This window comes from Brachyistius frenatus, unplaced genomic scaffold (assembly GCF_029030835.1).
Source record: "Brachyistius frenatus isolate BFR_SWC_R1_liver_20210118 unplaced genomic scaffold, ASM2903083v1 Contig_53, whole genome shotgun sequence".
Taxonomy (NCBI): Eukaryota; Metazoa; Chordata; class Actinopteri; family Embiotocidae; genus Brachyistius; species Brachyistius frenatus.
Window position 1 is genome coordinate 1389671 of NW_027210652.1, and position 22830 is coordinate 1412500.

General features: G+C 43.3%; 1 protein-coding gene across 4 annotated transcripts; it reads left to right on the plus strand.

Moving 5' to 3' along the window:
• The first annotated feature begins 170 nt into the window (after nt 1-170).
• On the plus strand, nt 171-16702 carry rgl3a (ral guanine nucleotide dissociation stimulator-like 3a). Of its 4 annotated transcripts, XM_069704916.1 has the most exons (20): nt 171-254; nt 680-734; nt 1468-1558; nt 1667-1836; nt 6696-6985; nt 8657-8701; nt 8904-9073; nt 9483-9667; nt 9802-10113; nt 10204-10307; nt 10408-10492; nt 11190-11264; nt 11890-11979; nt 12078-12110; nt 12200-12321; nt 12512-12607; nt 13041-13176; nt 13270-13539; nt 14164-14278; nt 14935-16702. In XM_069704916.1, exons 3-20 carry the CDS (start codon nt 1540-1542, stop codon nt 15087-15089), a joined length of 2472 nt encoding a protein of 823 aa, XP_069561017.1. In that variant the 5' UTR covers nt 171-254; nt 680-734; nt 1468-1539; the 3' UTR covers nt 15090-16702. The 4 variants fall into 4 exon arrangements, with proteins under 4 accessions (XP_069561017.1, XP_069561018.1, XP_069561016.1 ...); XM_069704917.1 differs by lacking the exon at nt 171-254 and having other exon boundaries at nt 614-734; nt 1451-1558; XM_069704915.1 differs by lacking the exon at nt 171-254 and having other exon boundaries at nt 614-734.
• The last annotated feature ends 6128 nt before the right edge of the window (nt 16703-22830 follow it).

The window sequence follows — 22830 nt, forward strand, 5'->3', positions numbered from 1 at the left end:
TTGTTATGCATTGATCTTATTGGTGTTTTTTTTATTTTTCCTGATCAACCAATCAGTGAAGGGGGGAGGGGGGGGGCCTGCACTTCCTGCTGCGGAGTTTGAATGTGTGCCAACAGCGTGGGCTCTCCTCCTCATCTCCTCCAGCCACCAGGCTTTCCCTCAAACATGCCTCAGCTGTCTGCGGAAGCTTCATGTGACGTGACTGTCATGACGGCGCGCGCTCCCCTCGTCTGTCAGGTGTAATCCACTCCCAGGTAAAGACGCACGTGACACGTTATCAGCAAAACTATCATGCTTCGTCAGTGAAGGCACGAAAATGTGTCTCCACCGTCGCTGCGGGGTTTCTGGGTGTCGTGGTGCGTTCAGGGTCCACGGTGAAAACGAGGGCAGATAGTTTGTGGTTTGTTGTAATGGGCAGGGCAGTCAACACAATTAAAATGGGACATGATAATTATATATATCAGGCAGTACAGACACACGAGGAGGAGGTGGCCATTACAACACACACACACACACACACACACACACACACACACACACACACACACACACACACACACACACACACATGCGCAGGACATCATCCACCCACAAAGAACAATCAGTCCTCTGAGATAAATGCCAGAGTCTCTTCCTTCCAACTTTCACACCGTCTCTACATGAATATTCTTCTCTGCAGCTCTGAACATGAACACTTCAGGATTCACCAGCAGTCAACAGGAGCAACATTACAAGTAAGTGGCTCTTTATTTTCCTTTGGTTTATATCTGATCTGATTTAATGTCTTTCAACAACATCGTGGGAGAGATTTGTCTTTGGATTAGCTATGAATTGTTTTAAATGTGTAAATGTCTGTCTTATCGCTGTCTTCATATGTTCAATGATTTACTTTGATTTTGTTCTCATTCAAAGCTATTTGACACTGAATTAGCAATCGGAGTATTAAAATCTACACTTTTATGTCTAAAAACCACCATATCCCCGTTGTAATTTTAGAAAGGCAAAACCTGTACGGTGACATTTCATATATACGCTCAGTTTAGTGTCAGTTTTATGCTTTTCTGTGAACAGAGTTTGCTGCCGGCGATGAACTGGTGGCGATTTGAGCACTAAATTCCTTCATGTGTTTAGACAAAGTGTCTTTTTATAGGTCGATATCTGTTCTCTCCGGCCGAGGGGAGAACAGATGGACCTATCTTTATTACGAGGGGAATCCACTGAGTTGAAATGCTGCTGCTAATGAATTGAATTATGCTGCAACGTTAACTGATTTGTGTCCCAGCGAGATAAATCAGGTTTTTTTTTTTTATGATCAACTACTACTGACCCACATTTTTACAACAGCTCTTTGTTTAGTGGATTTCAAATGGTTTTGTTGTGTCAGGTGCTGATCTGACCCGGTGACCTCCGAGTTGGCTGCAATAAAGGTAAAATGAGTGTTCGCTGATAGTTTCTGCCTCGACACAGATGAGGCGGCAGGTGTAGGAGAGATCTGACGAGGTGCGTGGGCTCGCAGCGTGACCGACACCGAGCGCGGAGATGAGGACCGTTCTTCCTGTATATATATATATATATATATATATATATATATATATATATATATATATATATATATATATATATATATATATATATATATATATATATATATATATATATATATATATGTGCGGAGGCAGCGATGGAGGGGAAGCCCGCAGCCTCCGCAGCCGAGTGGGCCGCATGAAGAAGCTGCTGTGGCTCAGGCCGAGTCACTGCGTGGGCGTCCACACGGACACCGAGCCCGGCGTGTGGCTGAGGAGCTTCCAGTCGCTGGACACCGACGGACCGTGTGAGGTGAGTTCGGGTTGATAGCGTCGGTCAGAAGTCACCGGTCGGCTGCTCTGTTGTATTTTACATCTTAGAAGAATATTTACTTAAAATGTCCTGCATGAAAATAATACATCAAAATGATAAGGTCCAAGCGTGAAGAAGTTTGGGATATCTGCACTGTCAATTTGCAGTTTACTGTTCAAACAGACCATTTAAGGGTCAACATGGAGACATTTCAAAATAGAGATTGTACAGTATTTAAATCTCCTTTATAGTATTTAAAACCTGCAGGAGACTCGACAGATTCTGAAGTCTGAACTAATTTGACGACTAGAGATCAGTTCATGCTTTTCTGTGTCAGTTCTCATCGTCCACCCCATTTATTTTACCCCAGTTATTCTTCCGGCTAAATAAATAGCCATAAAAATGTCCATAAAAAGTTCCCACAGCCCATGTTGGTGTCAACAACAGTCTCAAACCCAAAACGATATTCATTCTGTTATCGTAGAAGACTAAAATAAACACAAAGTCATCATATTTGAGAGGCAGGAATTACTGAGTTTTGCTCACTGATGAAGAATTATGATCCTCAAAACTGTTGATTTTAATTTACTCCTTTCCAGATTAGATGCATTGTTAGATTTCGTGTCCTTCGAGTCTTTAATCAATGAATTATTAGGGCTTATTTGACTCGGTGTGTGATGCTGATGACGTTCCGTGTCAGCTGTCGTATATTCAGTCATTGTTTACGTCGGATATTTTTGTGAGAACTTCCGCTATTTCCATTCGTTTCTTTCCAGTCAGAACGTCATCGGCTTCGGCGACCGTTCAGTGACGCTGAGAAGGAAGTAAATCATATTCCTGTCTACGGTGTATTTCCTGCTGAAATAAGCCTTTTGTGAAGAATTTTGGAAAAAACAACAACCAAAAAAGCATGTTTTGACCTGCTTGTCCTCGCTGCCTGCGGGTCACCTCATCACCCATTCATACGTCTAATTGGAGGTAATTGGGGTCCCTCTTACCGCCTCTCTTTTGTTTAGTAGACGTACTGGGTGGCTTCGGCTGACATGGGAGATTTGTTGCTCGACTTTTCAATGCGGAGAGGGACAGAAACTCATTAGACGAACAAAAAGCTCATTCTTCCCTTTCGGCTTAATGAGTCAGTGGACGTCCTGATTAAAGACGTCCCATCTGCTCGGCTCGTCTCTGAATGTGTTCGATAAATTGTACAGTATTCTCTTAATTTATACTCTTTTTTTTTCATTTTTTCTTTTTTTCCATTGTGTGCTTCCTTGAAGTCACAAACTTACATTTAAGGAAGAGAGAAGATCTGTTTTATGCGATATGTCACACCACGGGCGAGGAAGGATGCCACGGCTGACGGGACGGAAAGAACTGTCCCGACCGGATTCTTTGATGGCGTGAATGCATTCCTCTTCGCATGGTGACGACGGCCTCGAGTTGGCTTCTCGCCTGCAGATGTTAGAGCTGCAGCGTTTAATCTCTTCCCGTAAAATTAGCACCACTTGCTTTGTGGAAAAAAAACTAAATATAAACATTTTCCTGCAGGTTGAAATCTGCAGGGTTCATTTTTTTTTAATTCAGTCAGCTACTTAAAGAGAAATCGGTTATTTTTGGTGCCACGGTGCAGAATATTCGAGCAGTCTGAGAGAACGCTGGACTCCCACACCTCCTCTCGGCTCGGTGTTCAGGCTTCAGAAAATCTCTCCCGTGACGGAGACTTTAGGCCAATCACGGGTCATCTCGGAGAGAGAGGGGGCGTTCCTATTGGCTCCTCTACAAATGCAGATGCACGTGCGCGTCCCTTCAGATATCAGGCCTGATTCAATGGTGGAAAATCCCGGACAAAAAGCTGTTATTTCAGCATCGGCAACAACTAAGAGACATTGAAGTGGGGGACACGTGGTTGTCCGGGTGGGGGGTGGACGGGCGGGTGGGCAGGCGGGCGGGTGGGCAACCCTTGTGTTGCGTAAGAAGCCCGTACATGTGCCCACGCTCCTCTGGTGGGAGGCGCAGGAGAACTGCAGGAGGAAGGCTAACCCTGCATACTAGTTGTTTTTACTCTCAGTATGTATAAAGTGTGTACTGTTGCATGTAGTATGTGTTCCATTGGGACACTACTTCATCATAAAAATGCACCTTGAACTTTGACCCTTTTGGTTCGAATCCGTCGCGCAACATTTGAACTAAAAAGAAAAAGGATGCAATTTTTGAACGAGTACGCTTCTTTTTAATGCTTCTCCTTCTTCTTCTCCTCCTCCTTTTTCTCCTTCTTCTCCTCCTCCTTCTTCTTCTTCTGGTACACCCTGGTACTTTTGGCTGACTACATTTAACATACTATGTACTATGTATGGTATGTTTCTGGCATACTAACTAGTCTGGTAGTATGGATATTGGAACGTAGGGTATATATTTATTTTTCTACCCCCACTTCAACTGAAAGTCCATCTTTTACTGTTAAAGATTTGGCCACCAGATGTCGCTGTATCATCTTTGCAGTTCTTGTATTCAGCAATCTTCTGTTTCAAAGTCTATAACGAATACTGGAACACAACCACAGCAGTGTTTTACACATAATTCATTCTCGCACACAGATGTTTATGCACCATAATAATACCCCCTAATGCAGTATTTGTATTTTACTGAGGCACTCGCTCACAGTCAAGGTTATTGGTCCATCCCAGCATTACTGCAGTGAGTGAGGTTGCAGTTGCACTTTTTATTGTCAGCGAACACCCTGTTGGAGGGAAATAAATAGATTTAGATGTCTTATTGATGACAGAAGATCTCAAGGCTCAGTATCAGTGAATTAAAGAAGTTTGTAACCTAAAATTACCTGAAGTTTGTTATAAATCGGTATCAATGCAACTTTCCAGTCGTAGCCTCATATTTAAAATCTGCATAATAATATCTGATGGCATTTGCTGCTGTATATCCATTGGTGAACAGTCTTAGCCCCGCCTTCACCTGGTTATAAGCCCCGCCCAGTGAAATAACTCTCCTCCTCTGTCCTCAGCCAGCTCTCATTCTAGTCCACACTCTGACTGTTGCTGCTCAAATCACACGTCTGGACTCAATTTATGTTTTTTTACTTTACAATTTTTTTTGTAAATAGAATTTTTAAAGATGAAAGAATCAGCTGGAGTGAACTGTCAGAGGACGGCGTTAAATCCTTAATTAGCTGCTGGAGTTCACAGACAAGAGTAATTATTCACTCTGAGAGCGGGATAACGATGAGGAAATGGCACTTATCTATGGTAGGTGAAATTAAATATCACTCATACTAAAGTTATTTTCTGCGGTCGTGAGCTGGAAGAAGTGAACAGAAGAAACCCGTCTGGACAATGTTTTAGTTCTTAGTTTCCTCTCGTGTGCAGTCAGCTTCATGTGAGCCTCATTCTGTGTCAGCTGGACAAACACACTGATAATAGTGTCATTGACTGCAGGGTGTGTAATTCACCCGATTCACCCGGTTTCAGTCATGTGACACCAGCTGCTTTCAAACATGCTCTGCTTCTATTGTCACACGTGCCAAAACAACACAGTGATTACATATCGCCTGTATACGGACGCACGTTTCTCATTCCAGGACTGTGACCGGTCCAGATGAGGTGATATTGAGACGTTAGGGTTGACATCATGCTGCACTTTGTCATCAAACATGTGACAGTATGGTTTTGGGGCACAAAGTCATTCAATATCATTTTATTTCTGCAGCAAGGATCCTGTGTTTGATCTCATTTAGACTCCGTTTTAACTTCTTTTTTTATCATTTTCTGTAGTGATAGGACTGATACTAGTTTTCTCTCATTATGTTTTCTGCGTTTAAAAATCTAAAACACTTACAGCAGCTCATTGTGAAGAGCTGTTGTGTCTAATTGGGCCAGAAATCAATAATCAGCATTGTCGCTTCTGTCTGTTTGTTGTTGACGTGCTACAAGATTTTATCTGAAGTAATATCGATCTTCATCTCTGACAGTTGACATACTTCATTACACAGTAAATAGGTCGAGTCAGGTTATTGTTATAGTATATTTAAACGCAACATACATCGACCAAAGTGCACTTGTATAAATCAATCTTACTGCTGGGACATTGTGTAACGTAACTATATATCATCAATAATGTGGAAATTATTAATAATCTCTCCTGGAGATTTTTTTTTTCTCACTTTTCATTTTTGAAATAAGTAAAAAAAAAAAAATCAATCAATTTCACTACTTGGGAAATTTTTGAAGCTTTGCCACCATGAAATGTACTAAAAGTAAAACCCAGTGAAGTGGAGCTTCAGTGATTATTGGGCTGCGCTGGTTGTCTGTATCACATACAACTACTGAAACATCTCTTCTTCACGGCCACTCATCACTGTTCCTCCACGGTTTTGGAGGATGTAATATAATGCGAGAGGATCGTTGAAGCTGAGTAACAATAAAATAAAGAGAAATCCAGGCCAGGTTGTGTTAAACTTGATTTATTGTTCTCGTGTTTGTGGACGTAAACAAGTATGTCAGTGAATGCCTCTCTGTCCAGTCACTAGGTGTTTGTCTGCGTCACATTTCAAGGCCGGGTCGCGAGCAGCATCTCCAGAATCGAGTTCAACCGACGCAGAGTTTCACCCATCAGCTGTTTAGAAAGCCAAAATGTTTGGGACATAATGGGACTGTTCTGGTGTGTGTTGTGTTCTCTGCAGTACTATAAATAATATTTGCATGAATCCAGATTAGATGAGACATTATTGATGTAATTTTCCCTCATAAAGTTCAGTGAATTTTTGCAGAGGAAAGCAGCAGAACAGAAGTGCATATCCTGTATCTGGTCTTTCTTTTCCTGATGACTCTGACCTTGACTTTCTCTCCCGGCAGGATCCGGTGCAGGAGTGGGGCGAGGAGGAGGAGGACGGCGCCGTGTTCGGCGTCACGCTGCGCAGGGAGCCCGTCCTGCCGAGCTCGGACACGGCGGAGCTCCCCGCGGCCTTCGGCTTCGCCCAGTACCACACGGTGAAGGTGCGCAGGCTGAAGGCCGGCACCCTGGAGCGTCTGGTCACCCACCTGCTGGACCCCGAGCACCGGGAGCCCGACTTCATCCACGTCTTCCTCTCCACCTACCGGGCCTTCACCTCCACCAGCACCCTCATCGAGCTGCTGTTCCAGAGGTGAGAAACTGCAGAGTCTCTGCAGACGTTTGTTTAACCGTGTTAACACGAGTCAGCTGGTCACATGAGATCATTGTTGCTTTTAACAAGTTTAACAAGAAGGATTTGTGCTGGTGGACAGAGGAATAACATTTTGGGGAACTTATTTGCAGTCTTTACATTCTTATTTTATTCTTAATATCTTATTTTCTTTGTATTCTAATGTGTCTGCAGAGCACTTTGATTTGTCTGAATGGGGCCCTATGAATAAGTGTTGGATTCGTGCTACTCATGTCTGTAAGCACATATAAGTGTTGTCAATTTTATTTGCAAATCTTTGACCAAAAAAAAAAAAAAAAAAAGCATATAAGTGCAGTTTTACAGCTGCTGTGTTTTGTAGAAAATCCATTCAAACAGCTAAAGTGCTTGGATTTTATATTAGGAGATACTAAAAAGGATAAAAGTTCATTAAAAAACTGATCACATGGCCCTGACAAAAACAATGTATTGGGTAATTTCCTGATCTGATGCATGAAATCCGTTGAAGGTTATTTGTCCTAATGGTACGCCTGCTTATCAGAAACCAGACAGAGTTATGAGCGCTTTAATATTTGCTTCTGACCTCATTGACATTGATTTGTTATTCCACTTTTTAAAACGGGTTTAATGTGGAGCGTTGTGCGTAAACCAGGTTTTACAACACGCCAGATGCACAAATCAATTCCCAAAGGAGACGTCAGCTCGACGCTCTCTTTACGTCGCATCGGCTATTCACGAACCTCTGTTGACCCGCGGCAGGTTTCTATGACGGGTGTTATCGTCATGAGCCAAACAAAACAGTCTCAGGCTTTGTTCCTTTAAAAAGAGGTCATGACGACAGCGTCCACGCCCTCCAGCCTTTTGTCTCACCTGGTTTAATTGGACTGTAGGAATGTTGGATAACTTCGGTTGCTCGCTCTTCGACAACAAAGAATAAAAAAATAAAAAAAGTTTTCTTAAGTGGATAATTAAAGAGGTAAAAGTGACTTTAAAGTCCTTAAAACTTGTCTGATCTCAATCACTTCTTTACATCTTACCTCTGTTGGGTTTCCAATGACCGCCTGTGCTCTATAACTATAGTGCTGCTGAGTTGACGTATTATTCGTCAAACAGTCGCCCTCATATCTGCTCTGCTGGTGGCAACAGGTTTCCTGTGAGCTGCTTGTGGGATCAGCCACAGGCCAAAAAGGGAAATGCGTTTTCCCTCCTTTTTGCCTGACAGGATGATGGACAGGATGTAACACTGTGTTGCTGTCATGAAATTATAAAACAAAAATACTGTCAGACGTTCGGACTGTTTTGTGTGACATGTTGGTGCAATAAAGAAAAAAAGGATCCTGTTGTAAAACTTCGAGCAGGTTCTTAGACGTGAGACAACGTGGCACCGTGCTTCACTTTTACTGCGTGTATAAAGTTCATGACGGCGTTATTAAACCCTGAAAGAGACATTTGTCTGTTTACGCTTGTTATCTGTACCGAGGCCGCGGCGTCTCTGCGGGGACTCGAAGTGTTGCAGGACATTTCCACCACATGGTTCACAGGATGTTTTCTGTCATCGGTTGGTTGCCACGTTTGTCCTTTTCTGTTGGTTGTACTCTTTTAATTTGAAGTTAAGCTGATAAGTGTTTGTGTTTTGGTTTTTTTCCACCACAGAGATGACTTGGCCACCAACGTGGATAACTTGGTCTGCTCTCGCAGGTGAGTGCAGTCCTGGGTAATCGGCTTTTAAAATCAAAGCTTGATATTGTCCCACCTCCCAATTGAAGGATTAATTATTTTTTAATTTGTCTGTAATAAATCACGCAGATGTTCTTCTTCGGGTCGCCCTTAATCCCAGCAGGACCGACCCGAGCAGGTTAAACTGAACACGGTAATAAACCCGTTTTCTTTTCTCCCGCAGTACTTTACTCCCGGTGATCCGGCTGTGGCTGAACGACCACGGTGAAGACTTCCACGAGCCTCCTCTGTACCAGGCCGCCCGGCTGCTGTGTGTCCACCTGAGGAGCCGGCTCTGCTTCAGACGTTTGGCTCAGACTGCCGAGGTCCTGCTCAAGAGGTTCCAGGAACAAGGTGTGTGTGTGTGTGTGTGTGTGTGTGTGTGTGTGTGTGTGTGTGTGTGTGTGTGTGTGTGTGTGTGTGTGTGTGTGTGTGTGTGTGTGTGTGTGTGTGTGTGTGTGTGTGTGTCACAGACTATCCATCTGTTATATTTAAGCCCTTCTATTAGAAAATCATCATTTAATTTGCCCCATATCAGAGGCTCCAGATCAACTTTAATTGGCTCTTATATTCTGATTCTCTATTTTTAAATACAAACATTAAATGAAGCCGGACCAATCCCGATGTGTTTACGTTTAAGTTCATAGACAAGGATTTCAACAGATGAGCAGTAAGATACTTATATGGCATGAAAAGGACCTTTTGTAATCTAACTGTTAATTTTTATCTGCTGCCCGTTTTGGATGTAATTTTTGTTTGATAGATTGCAGCCCGTCTGCGTCGGAGCGCGACGATGAATCACTGCAACAGGAACGAGGAGACCAGGAGGAAGGAGGAGACCAGGAGGACGGAGGAGACCAGGAGGACGGAGGAGACGCCGGGGAGGAGGACACGTTTATGGATTTCCCTGTGAGAGCGGTGGCCGAGCAGCTCGCCAGATTGGACGCTGTAGGTTTTCCTTTTCTGTAAAAAAAAAAAAAAAAAAAAAAAAGTTCTGTGTTACTCAATGATGGTTGGAGTCGCTTGTTATGACCCCCCTGTCCTCCCTCTCCTCCCTCCTCCTCCCCCCGTCCGTCCCTCAGGAGCTGTTTGTCAGAGTGGTGCCCTTCCACTGCCTGGGCTGCGTCTGGTCGCAGCGCGACAAGAAGGAGAACCGTAACCTGGCGCCGACGGTCCGCGCCACCATCTCCCAGTTCAACGCCGTCACCAACCGCGTCATCACCTCGCTCCTCTGCCCGTCCTCGCCCGGCCCGGCCACTTCCTCCCCCCTCTCATCGCCCTGCTCCTCCTCTGACTTCCTGTACCCCCCCACCGCCCCGAGCACCCCTCGCTGCTCGCACACCAGCCCCCCCCACCGAGCTCGCATCATCGAGAGGTGGATCGCCATCGCGCAGGTCGGAGTCCAAAGAATACCCGACATTAAATGTTTGTGTAGTCGTGAGTTTTGTGTGAAAGATTGCCAACGCTGCGTTGTGCGTCTGCAGGAGTGCAGACAGCTGAAGAACTTCTCCTCCTTGAGGGCCATCCTCTCGGCCCTGCAGTCCAACGCTGTGTATCGCCTGAAGAAGACCTGGGCTGCCGTCAGCAGGTCAGCACGCGTTTTCAGAGCAACACACGGGTTACTTCACCCAGAAATCATATTTGAAATATTCGCTTTTCCTGTAAAAATGAAACGTGTGTGTTTTCAGGGAGAGCATGAGCACCTTCGACCACCTGTGGGAGACCTTCCCCGATGAGAACTGTGTGCTGACCAGCAGAGAGATCCTGGTGGAGGTAACTACACATCTCTGGTTTCATTACAACAGGTGCACCAGCTCTTGTGTGCAGTGTTGAATTGAGTAAAACCGGCTTCAAGAGCTCGGTGGTAGAAAAACAGCTAAAACACAATATCGACTGCACCGCAGGAAGGATTAAAGCCTGACAGCTTTTCAGACTTTTTCGTAGCTGAATATAATTATTAGTGTCTTAAAACATGAGCGAGGATAATCATAGTGAGTTTTTGAGGGATTTATGCAAATGAATGCCATGAACTTGAAACCGGAGATCTGAAATGTCCTGAAACAGAAACGGTCTCTTCGTAAATCTTTGGTCTGAGCTTAACTTTAAGCCTCTGCATTGTACCAAGTGTTATAAACTACTGATACGAAGGTTTATTTATTGCTTTTATCAGCAGGTTCTGTAAAACAAAGAAAAGCCCTTTGTTACACCAATAAAACTGCAAATAAAAGCCTGTTAGTTAGCAGAACTGATCGGTGGTTCTTAGTATATGTTGTAATGTGTCCCGGTGTGGATGCACGGTGCCTCCTGCTCTGCAGAAACACCATCCCACACCCACAGCAACCTGTTAGGAGCTGCTCAACCCTGACGAGAACAGTTACATAACACGGTGTTGTCGTCTCGCATTAACGCCCTGAACTCCAGTTATTTCGTCCCCTCAGTGTTGACGTGACTGTCGTCCACTTTTCTGCAGGATGGGAGTCAACCGGACAGCAGCGACGCCCCGACCAATAAACCAGCGCAGCTCGGCTCCGAGTCCAGACACGCGGTGAGAGGACGGCTCGACATCTTTTCTGGAAATTACCTCTTGAATTCATGTTTAACCACGAAAATAAAATGAATGCGTCAGCTGTCAGTCAGTTAAGAAAGGAACGACTTTTCTCTGCACACATCATCAGTTCTACTTCTGTAAAAGTCTCCAAGCTCTTTGATTTAAAAAAAAAAAAAAAAACACCAGGTTCCTTATTCTTTTTAAAAAATCTGAGCATTTAATGGAAATCTTGAACACAAACACTCACATGACATGTGAGTGTTTCCCCTTACGTAGGGACGGATATAAACCGCGTGTGAAGGGTTTCCCGCTCTGCATCAGCTTATTTAGTTCAGGTGAGATTGTGTGTTAGGTTTCATAGCCCCAATATTCACTGTTTAAACAGTGATGCTCTTTTGTTTGCAGTGTGCAGTGAAGCAAAGCTGTTTTATGTTTATTGACATGCATTAGAGAGCTCAATATAACATCCTCTTTTCTTCAGGCTTCTTTATTACTTGGAGCTAATGATCATTTAAGAGTTCACCGTTGTGACAAAACATCTGCGGGAAATTAGTTGACTGAGTTTTTTTGTCTTAATTTTGCAGCCACATATTAAAAATGTGGCTTTATGTTTTGTCCTCAGAGCGGCAGCAGCAGCGGTGTCGTACCGTACCTGGGCACTTACCTGACGGTGCTCACCATGCTGGACACGGCACTGACCGACACTGTGGAGGTGAGCTCTTTATTTATTCTTCTTCGTGGTGCTTCAGTGGATTTACGACCCAATATAACGCTGGTTGTTTTTTCCCTTTTATTTATTTTTTTTTACAGGGCGGACTCATCAACTTTGAGAAACGCAGACGGGTAAGTGTCGCCCCCTAGTGGTGTCTCATGTGAATGACTGTCCAAAATAAAATGTCTTTAAATATGTTGCCTTATTTCTTCCTGTGCAGGAGTTTGAGATCGTCTCTCAGATCCGGCAGCTTCAGGCTTCCTGTTCGCACTACGACCTGCCAGTCAACCGTCACATCACCGCCTGGCTGCAGGCGCACACGCTGCTCACTGACCAGGAGAGGTGAGACACACACACACACACACACACACACACACACACACACACACACACACACACACACACACACACACACACACACACACACACACACACACACAGAGCCTCATCCAATACACCATTAAGATATTAAAGCGGGTTCTTCCAAAGCCCATCGTGCCTCATTTCATCTGTTGTTTGTTTTTTTCTTCAGCTATGAACTGTCTCGTGAGCTGGAGCCTCCGGTCGACCCGTGTCCCGCCTCTCCCAACTCGTGGAGCAGCCGTCTGCTCACCAAGAAGCTCGCCATGTAAGTCTTCAGATCCGCTTCACGTAAAACCTGCCAGAAGTGGATGTGTTTGAATTTAGTTACTCTAGTAGTTGAATTTTTTTTTTATCACCATCAGTATAAAAACATGATGATTGAAACAGACGTGATTTCTGTAGTTAACAGGAAAATGTTCAGAGAAGCTGCATCACACAATATTAAGAAATCCTTGAAAACCCTGTGCATCATATTTCATTGAAATGTGGGTGGAAATAAAATAAATGTTCCTGTTATCTACAGAACAATCGTTCTGTCGTTCAAAACCTTCTAGAAACGGCACTAATGCTGGAATTCACCTTCAACATTTAAAGCTTTGCATTGTGTTAAATGTGTGTGATTCATAATGTGTGCTTAAAAACAATAAGGAGAATAATTTGGAGCTTTTTCTAATAAAGTGCTGGTGTTGAATGTGCAGGTTGCGAATGTCCTGTGACAACTCGCTGAGGAAGACCCACGCTGACCAGATCAGCGTGTCGTCTTCTGGCTCCAGCAGCTCGGACATGGAGGACCTGTCGGCCCCTCAGCCCTCCCCCCTCAGGCTCAAACTCAAGGTACGAGCACGAGTCTGCATGCTGCTGTGCGTTTACAGTCCGTGTGGAGGTCAACGGGGACGTTCATTATATTCTTCTTCTCGCTGCCTCCAGTCTCTCCCGGGCTCCCTTCACAACGTGGCTGAAGACTTCAGCTCCATGTCCACGTCCTCCCCGAGCCTCTCCAGCTCGTCCTGCAGCTCCTCACATCCGGACCTCAGCTCCTCCTCTCTGCTTCTGAGCCCGGAGTCGTCGTCGTCGTCGTCGTCCAGCTGTTCCCCTCAGGTCGCGCTGCCCGTCTACAACAAGCAGGTCGCCGACTCGTGTATCGTCCGGGTCAGCGTGGAGTGTGTCAGCAACGGAAACGTCTACAAGAGCATCCTGGTGAGTTTTGTAATCTGCTGCACATCCACACTGTTGTTTAACACTTTCTAAATAAAGAAAGCAGACGAGGGAAGACTCCGAATTGCTCAATGACCTTTTTTAATCCTTCAGAAAACTGACATGCAAGAGGATTTAAATCAGAGGCTTCTTTAGAGCAAAAGATTTGGTGCATGAAATCAGAATCTTTTTGGGGGCATTTGTAAATGAATGTATGTGGTTGTCAAACAAGGACAAATTATAATTTCAGGCTTCTCATTCAAAGTTATTTCATCTGTCTATTATCTTTTCTTTTATTCAATCAATAGATACAAAGCTCTAAATAATGACTGATGTTCACTGCGAACATCAAGCGTCTAAATGTATTTCCCTTAAAAATATCCTTTTTCAAATGATATAAAATTTGAGAAAAGCTGTATAATAAATGATTTTTATTATGTAATAATGTCTCTTTTTGGTTGCTTTACTGCAGATTTATCTGCACTGGTGTAAATACAAAAACATTCATTTGTAAATAAATTACAGGCTTCACGTTTCTGATACATCATCACTTTGATCGCTTGTTTCTGTTTACAGATGTGAGGTTTTGACTTTGGTTTGATTTTGACGTCTGTGTTTCCTCTCCAGCTGACCAGTCAGGATCACACACCGCAGGTCATTCAGAGGGCTCTGGAAAAACACCACATGGAGGACGTCCGCTGCCACGACTACAACCTCTGCCAGATGCTCAACAATGGAAAAGGTGAATTTCTCCCTTTCAGGCCTCACATCTGGCTGCGTAAACTTCTCTGAGTTTAAGTTTCACCTGAAGGCCTTTTGACCCCGAGCAGGTCTTGTGTATATTTTACCTTTAGTGTATTTTTTCTTTGCTCATAACTTGTGATCAATTACAAGACAAGTCTTCTGACGGGTAATATTGGATGCCAGTAATGTACTAGATTACAAAGCTGCCACACAAGCAGCATCAGATTTAAGGTTACATCTTAAAAACTGTTTGTACCTATGAGCCTAAAAGTCAATAGTTCTGGTTTTCTTTTACAATAATAAGGAAAAAAAAATCGCCCTTCAAAATTGCTCTTTTAAATGCAAGAACTTGCTAAATGTATGCCGATATTTAATTTGAAATTGAGAAACGTTTTCTGTAAAACTAAATGGAAATGGATGAAAAAAATTCATAAACTATAAATCAGCTGCAAGACGTGGCGATGTTTCAAGGTGGTGTTTACAAAAAAAAACCTTGCTCTTATTATAATTTTAATTGCCTTTAATTTTTTTTGCCATAAAATAGGTTTAATATGTAGACATTGCTGAAAATGTCTCTTATTCAGAGATTTAAATAGAATCAGAACAAATGAGGCTAAATGACACCACTTCACCTCATTCCTCTTTCTGCCTCAGAGCTCCAGATACCTGACAAAGCCAATGTATTTTACGCCATGTGCACCACTGCCAACTACGACTTTGTCCTGCGCCAGCGCTGGAGGAGCCAGGGGAGACATTTTGGCTCTTCTTCCAGCCCTGGAGCTCAGCCCAAGAGCCGCCACACCAAGTGAGAAAGGCATCTGTTCCCCGGCTGAACGATCGGAGCTCCTCAGAGGAGACGGAGGAGCTGCTCGTCTGCAGCAACACGTCCAAGATGTTCTTGCATCACACTCGTCACCGCGAGACGATGAAGAGCGGCTCCGCCACGGGGACCAGAGGTGGAGTCCTCATCGGAAGCAGCACAGAAACATGTTGAAACAAACAGGAAATGTTCAGTTGTACAGACGAGAGAAGAAACCAGAGTTCCAACTTTTGTACAGTTCAGATGTTCTCTCAGGACCTCTTCTGCTTCCAGAAACACACTTTCATAAGCGCCCGGATCTCCACTTCAGCTTTCACTGCAGGTGTTTCTGCACGTCGGGACACAGCGGTCCCGAGTCGTCGCTCTACAAATGGAAAATGATACGTCGGCTACACAGTCCAGCAGCTTCTTGTTTGAGACATTGAATGAGCAACAGGAGTCGCCGACTTTCTCAACCACTCGGAATAAAACAAAGGAAAGCCGGCCGGGATGACTGAACACGGGATGTTCTCCGGCGGCCGATGAGGGAGCGCTCCTGAACACATCGGTCACAAGTATTCAGTTGTCTTCTAGTGGAAGACTGAACTATTCGACTGTAATTTAATGTAATGTCGTCAGTTTAAGTTATTTAATGCACTTAAGTATTCAGCTATTAGAGCTAAAGGTGGTATTATGAAGATGTTTTTGTGTCTGTTCTGTTTGGTTCGTTTGGATCACCATCCGCCCTCCAGTCATAAATGATATGCTGTTTTCTGTCTTGACTATCTTGAAGTTGTTTTGGTTCCTATAAGCTCAAGTCAGGTTTGTATCCGTTTGAATGAAGGAAGCTTGTTTTTTTTACCGTCATGTGTGGTCAAATGAAGGAGACTTTTTATGACGATAATGTGCACCTGACGTATGTTTATAATAAGTGGTCTCACCTGGATTGATGTCTGAGATTTAACGCTGACATGAGAGACAATCATGTGACTTTCAATCAGGTGATGGTGCTGGTCACTAATATTTAATAATCCAGGGCCATTAAAGATCACCAGGCCTTCTAAAACAAGTGAAATATGTCGCTGTGAATGAGATTAATATGAAGGATGGTTCTTGCATGTGAAAAATGAAGTGTCCCAGCATGTAAATTAAATTTGACATGTACAAAAGGTTCTCTGTGATGTGAAATCCTCCTCAAAAAAACGACCAGGCAGATTTTCTACTGCTCTTCTAAAGTGAAAATTCCTTCGAAGATTAAGTTTTTATTTCTTCTCGGTCTTAGAAGTAATCTTTAACGGAAACACCGGTGAAGTCCGTCTTTGGTTCTCTGTAGGATTTTGCATCACTGACTGATCTCAGCGTTGAAGCTGCTGCGGTCCGGTGAAAGTCAGGTGAAGCGTTGGTGACAGAAGGTCTGGCAGCTGCAGGGGATGAAGTCCCGGCTGTGTCCGTCCACCTGTCGTATCAACGGTCATCATGTGGTTGAAATGCAAGTGAAGTCAACATGTTGTTGTTGTTTTTTCAAATATTTTATTTCAACAGATTCTTTTTAAAGTTGAATCTAAGCACTTGTTGTATATAATTAGTATTAAATGTCCACCAATAAAGTAAATCTTCTATTTATCACAGTTTATTTGTTGTATTTGTGATGACGTTAGGTCTTGTGCTCAGTAGAAATAATAATAATTTAAAAAAAAAAAAGGATATTATGGGTGATAGAGCTACAAAAATAATGTTCTGAGCTTTTCACATTAAGATTTATGAAAATTTGGCCTCACGGGTTCTTACAATAAATATAACATTAAAAAATCTCTATCTAAGCTGTCTGAAATATGTGTTTTCACAAGTTAAAACCAGACCTGTGCTTGATAGATCATAAAAAGTTTGTGTTGTTCAGATGCAGAAAAAGGTTTTTGTTCCAGCTGAAACCATCTGGATGAACGCAGCGGTTGTAGTCGACCATTAGGTGGCGCTAGACACAAAGACTTTGCGAATGATTTGCCCTCAGTGGTTCCTCTCAAAGACAAACAGCCGGTTTGTCCTTCAGTCAATCATGGAGGCTTTTCAGCCCTGACCAACATTTGGTGCAGCGTGAAGGAAGTTCAGATCAAATCTCTTGGAGAGGAAACGATGACGCGGCTGAGAGTCGGGTCAACGTGACCGATGATGAAGCTTTAAACCGTGTGGGAGGTCAGAGGTCACGGTGACAGATGTGTGTGTGTGTGTGTGTGTGTGTGTGTGTGTGTGTGTGTGTGTGTGTGTGTGTGTGTGTGTGTGTGTGTGAGCAGTGGTGGGAGGTTGTGACCCGTCTGGCCAGTTCTGTTTGCCGGCGCTCTAATTTCCATATTTTGGAAACACAGATTTTTCTGAAGCAAACACGTATTCTTCTCATGTGTTGTCTCCTCACTTTTATCTGCCTTAACAACGGCGCCACTTATCGTCCTGTTGCTTTCATTGGTGTAACATTAATTCACAAGAAACGGTAAACAAAACCACCTTTTGTACTTGCGTCGTGGCCGTTTTGCAGAAATGATGAGAACAACTTAAGCATGAATAAGCAGTGACGTGCTCCCTCACTGCAGAGAAATCCTCTTTTGTTGTGTTTGTGGTTTCTTGTTGTCGCCCTTTGACCCCAAAAGGCCTCGAGGTGATTGATTCCTAATGAGCTAATCCAGTGTGTAAAGTTCATGTTGGGCCACTTTCCTGCTCTGAACCTCCTCCAACTCTTTAATCAACTGACTGGTCGAACAGTCAACTGGCATCATGTGAGAGCTGAATACTAATTAGTCTCCCTTCACCTTCCAGGGACTCACAGAGGCCTCCCTGTCGCGGCTGAAATTAGTTTGAGATGGCTCGTGTTTCACGGAGCGTTTGTACTTTTTTTTAATGCAAGAAACGAAGCCTGAAGCAAGAAATTAAATCAGCCGTAGTTTAGTGTTTCGTTTTAGTGGCCTGATGCAAACAACAGCTTTGTTTTTAGTAGATTCTGGTGGGATTTAAAGGACAGCTAATATCCACAGGAACTCAAGAAGGCTAATAAAGAGAATTTATCTGCTTCTGCCTGCACTGGAAGTTTTGACAAATGCTCAGCTGTCTTCTGGGAATATATTGGTGCAAACCTCTTTGCATTGTTGCAGTTGCACAATTTCTTCAAGAGTTAAGTGTGATTTCTAACAAGCAAGCTACATGTGAGAATTTGGCAACCACATAAAAAAAATAACGTGAATGTGTTTATTCATTTGAAGGTTTTTTTTCTAACAACTTTGGTGAAGACTGGATTTGAAGGGGTTTGTAAATAATTCAAATGTTTCTTAAAATGGTGCAAAACAACAAAAATATTTTAAATAATGACATGATTTAAAAACAGCCACGTGCTGTCTGCCCCAAAATCGAGTCAGGTTTTTCATTTTGTTTTGTTTTAATTAGCCCTCTACTTTAATTAATGAATTCGGTCATTTATAAAGTTATGTCATTTAATTGCATTTTTAAAAAGCTGCGTATTGCAATTTGTCTAAATACTGTCTGGAGGCTTTTAAAGTTACGGTTTGACCTCATTTAAAAACTAATTATTTTTTTATTTTTTTATTTTGTGCAATTTAATGTTTTTAATTGTATTGCAGTCTTTAAGCTGAATTCCAGGTAATATTCACACTATTGTCCTCTGAAGCCTTGCAGCTCTTCAGGTTTGTGTTTTGGAATTAAAATCAACAAAACTTCTGATAGATAAGTTGCATCTTCAGCAGTGTCTCACACACACCAGAACATACTTCTACGTTTAACCTGAAGTCCCTAAAGAGACAGCTGCGTCACTAACTCCACCTCTGAGCTGCATGTCTCCCATTCACTCAGCTGACAATAATAACCAGCAACTAATCACAGAGTGTGTGTGTGTGTGTGTGTGTGTGTGTGTGTGTGTGTGTGTGTGTGTGTGTTTTACATGTGATTCAGAGGCCGCTGTATGAGCGTGTCTGCAGTATGCATGCATATGACATAAGCAGCTGTGTTGTGTGTGTGTGTGTGTGTGTGTGTGTGTGTGTGTGTGTGTGTGTGTGTGGTGCCCGTACATCAGCAGGTCTGTGGCGTAACAGGACAGATGGGAGAAATGGCTGAGACTAATCTAAAAGGGTTAATCCACTTAATAACCAACATGAATGGCTGCAGGTTACCTCGCTGAGCACCGCGTCAACATGTTGTTTTTCTGTCGTTCTGCTGGAGCTCCAATAATGTTGGCACGTAAAAGATGTTGCTGACGTTACATTTTCATGATTCAAGGGCTCATTATCAGCTGTGTGTCTGGAGGCTTGTGTACATTATTACGGTTAGCTTTGAACAACAAACACAGGAATGGACACAGAAACTTACGGCGGGAATGTTTATTTATTCAAATTAATGTAAATAAATGAAAAACATAAACCGGGCACCCTCAAAGGTGCTGCTAATGCAAGACAGAGAGAAATCTGGGATAAAAAGGACCGGCCGAGACTCGGCGCATAAACCAGTGCAGGTGTGTGTCAGTGAGCTGATGAAGCTGGAACTGGAATCAAGAAACACCAAAAATAAAAAATAGATGTGTCTTCATTGAACGCAGATGTGTAATCCTGTTCATACCGTTCAACCCTGAAGAGACGAACCTGAAATCAATGTGGCTTCTGCACTTTGAACCCAATCAACCGCATAACTTCCACATTTTTGCCGAAATTCACTTTTTCTGTTTCCTTAGTGAGCAAAGCTTCGGAGGGATTTAAGTTCCACATGTTCGTGTGCGCTGACACTCGTGTCGTGGGTCTGTCATGGTGGGCTGTACTCTTTAGTCAGAAGTACTCCCACTGATTTTTGTTTTTTTTCAGCTTTATTGGCCTCGTGATGATCACAGAGGCAGCTGAGCTCAGAAGGAACATTTTCTCTCGACTGTATTTTGAAATGGGATTAAATTATTATCTCTTTTTGTCCTTCTGCCTTTTCTGTGCACTTACAGGTGAAAAAAACCCAACCTGCTGAGTGGAGTCAGATTTACAGCATTGTGACATGGAAAATAAAAAGCTGGTAGAAGTCTTCAGCTTTCTCCTTCTGCCTTTTGTTTGAATAGTGGACATTCGACTGTGGCCGTCTGGATTTAATGCTGCGCTCCGGAGCCGGCTGCGTTTGAGGGTCATTAGTGTTCCTCTGACATCAGTAAAATATTTGTACTGTCCACATCTATCTCACAAGTATGAACCTTTCCAGGTGGAAGCAGAGAGGAGGCATTCGTAACGCCTGAGTCAGAGCCTCCCAACAGCAATGTGGGAAACTTGGGAGTCTGGATTGACTCAGTAGATTTTCTGTTACGTAATGTGGTTCTTTTACTGTGAAGATCTGCTGAATAGAAAACAGGTAAAACACGCTGAATGTATGAAAACGTGTGTTTTTACGGAGCCGCATGCTGTTTTTATGAAGAAATCCCTCTCAGTGGGTTTCTGTTAATTATTTGAGACGTTGGAAAAAATTCTATGAAATAAAGGTTTTTCTCAGTTGAAGAATTTTCAGAGAAATAGTTTGGGGGATTTGCCATCTGGCCGACGGTGATCAAAACCGTGTAGCCAGTTAGCTTAGCTTAGCATAAAGACTGGAAACAAGATGAAACAGCCTGCTTGTGCAAAGGTAACAGAATCCACCTAACACGTTTATACTGTTAGTTAAGTCATCCAAAAAAAAAACTAAGTGTCCTGGTGACACATTGTGGTTTTTGACTACTTCTTGGCTGGGTGCAGCGACTTCCTGGAGTCTTGCTGATGCTGAGAGGTTGCCAGGCAACCGGCAGAGACTCCAGCAAAAGAGGAAGATTTGTCAAGAAAAACCTGAAACTTTACTTGTGGCAGACAGATTTCACATTAGAACCAATATCCTTGTTTAACCCTTTGAGGAAGTTGGCCAATCAGATGGAAGCAGGCTACCAGGGCAGGGCGGCCTTAAGGAGACCAGAGTGGCGTCTTACATAATGTTGCACAACTTTGGACAAAATTTAAACTAGATAGAATTAATACAAGTTAGGCAATCAAAGCAAAATGAAAAACAATTAAATACAGAAAAGAAATTAAACAAAAGAATACTTAGCTAAAAAATGACACCTGAAATGTTTACATGAGTAGTCAACAAATGAGCATAATAAGTCACCTTTAAAGCTGAAAAGTCTTTTTAAGCTTACTGAGAGAAAAGTGAAGACTTAAAAAAGGAAAAATAAATAACTAATCATAAATAATAACTCACCGATTAGCAATCTGAAGACAATCAAATATCATCTATATTTTAAATTGTTACAATTTTACTTTCCAGTTGTAAAATGGCCCCTGAAAAAGCATTCATACCAACATGAATACATAAATAAATAGAAAAACACAGATTATACCCCCCCTCCTCCCTCCCCCTCCTCCCGTGACCCTGTTAAAGCCGGTACAGATAATGGACGGATGGATGATTGTTTTTTTTTTGGTCTGATTTGATTTTGAGCTAAAGTGGACAGAGATTATTTTGGAAAACATCCTCAAATCGGACCGTGACCGATATCATGAACTTAAAAAAAAAAATAATAATAATTGTAAAGCTGCTGTGAAGGAAGCGAAGGTACAAATTGAGGTAGCAGGTGATGCGTTGCAGGAGGGTCTCACTGTCCTTCCTCTCCATTTAGAAAAGCAAACACACGGACTACTTCCTGTTGCACAAGGTCACAAGATATGGTAATAAGACCCGAGTGTGGTTTAGCATTGCATAACATGAAGCTGATTCATCTCACACACACACACACACCCAACACACCCACAACCAACACACACACACACACACACACACACACACACACACACACACACCCAACACACCCACACCCAACACACACACAACCAACACACACACACAACACACACACACACACACACACACCCACACACACACACACACACACACACACACACACACACACACACACACCCACACACGCAGTTAGTCCTCGTGGCCTACTTTCTTTTCAGAAGTGCACAACTTTCTTCTGGTCAATTTTGACGCTTTGACGTAAATGCAGTGTGTGTGTGTGTGTGTGTGTGTGTGTGTGTGTGTGTGTGTGTGTGTGTGTGTGTGTGTGTGTGTGTGTGTGTGTGTGTGTGTGTGTGTGTGTGTGTGTTACAGATGTATTTACAACAATGATTTGAGGACTGCCAAGTTCTGAGACACACTGCGGGAAACACACGCACACACACACACATGTGAACACTGGCTGACCTATTTAACTGAACGGGTCTGAACGGGTCTGAATGGGTCTGAATGGGACTGAACGGGTCTGAATGGGACTGAATGGGACTGAATGGGACTGAATGGGACTGAACGGGTCTGAACGGGACTGAATGGGACTGAAAGGGACTGAATGGGACTGAACGGGTCTGAACGGGACTGAACGGGACTGAATGGGACTGAATGGGACTGAACGGGACTGAATGGGTCTGAACGGGACTGAATGGGTCTGAATGGGACTGAACGGGACTGAATGGGACTGAAAGGGTCTGAATGGGACTGAACGGGTCTGAACGGGACTGAACGGGACTGAATGGGACTGAATGGGACTGAACGGGACTGAATGGGTCTGAACGGGACTGAATGGGTCTGAACGGGTCTGAACGGGTCTGAACGGGACTGAATGGGACTGAACGGGACTGAACGGGTCTGAATGGGACTGAACGGGACTGAATGGGACTGAACGGGTCTGAACGGGACTGAACGGGACTGAA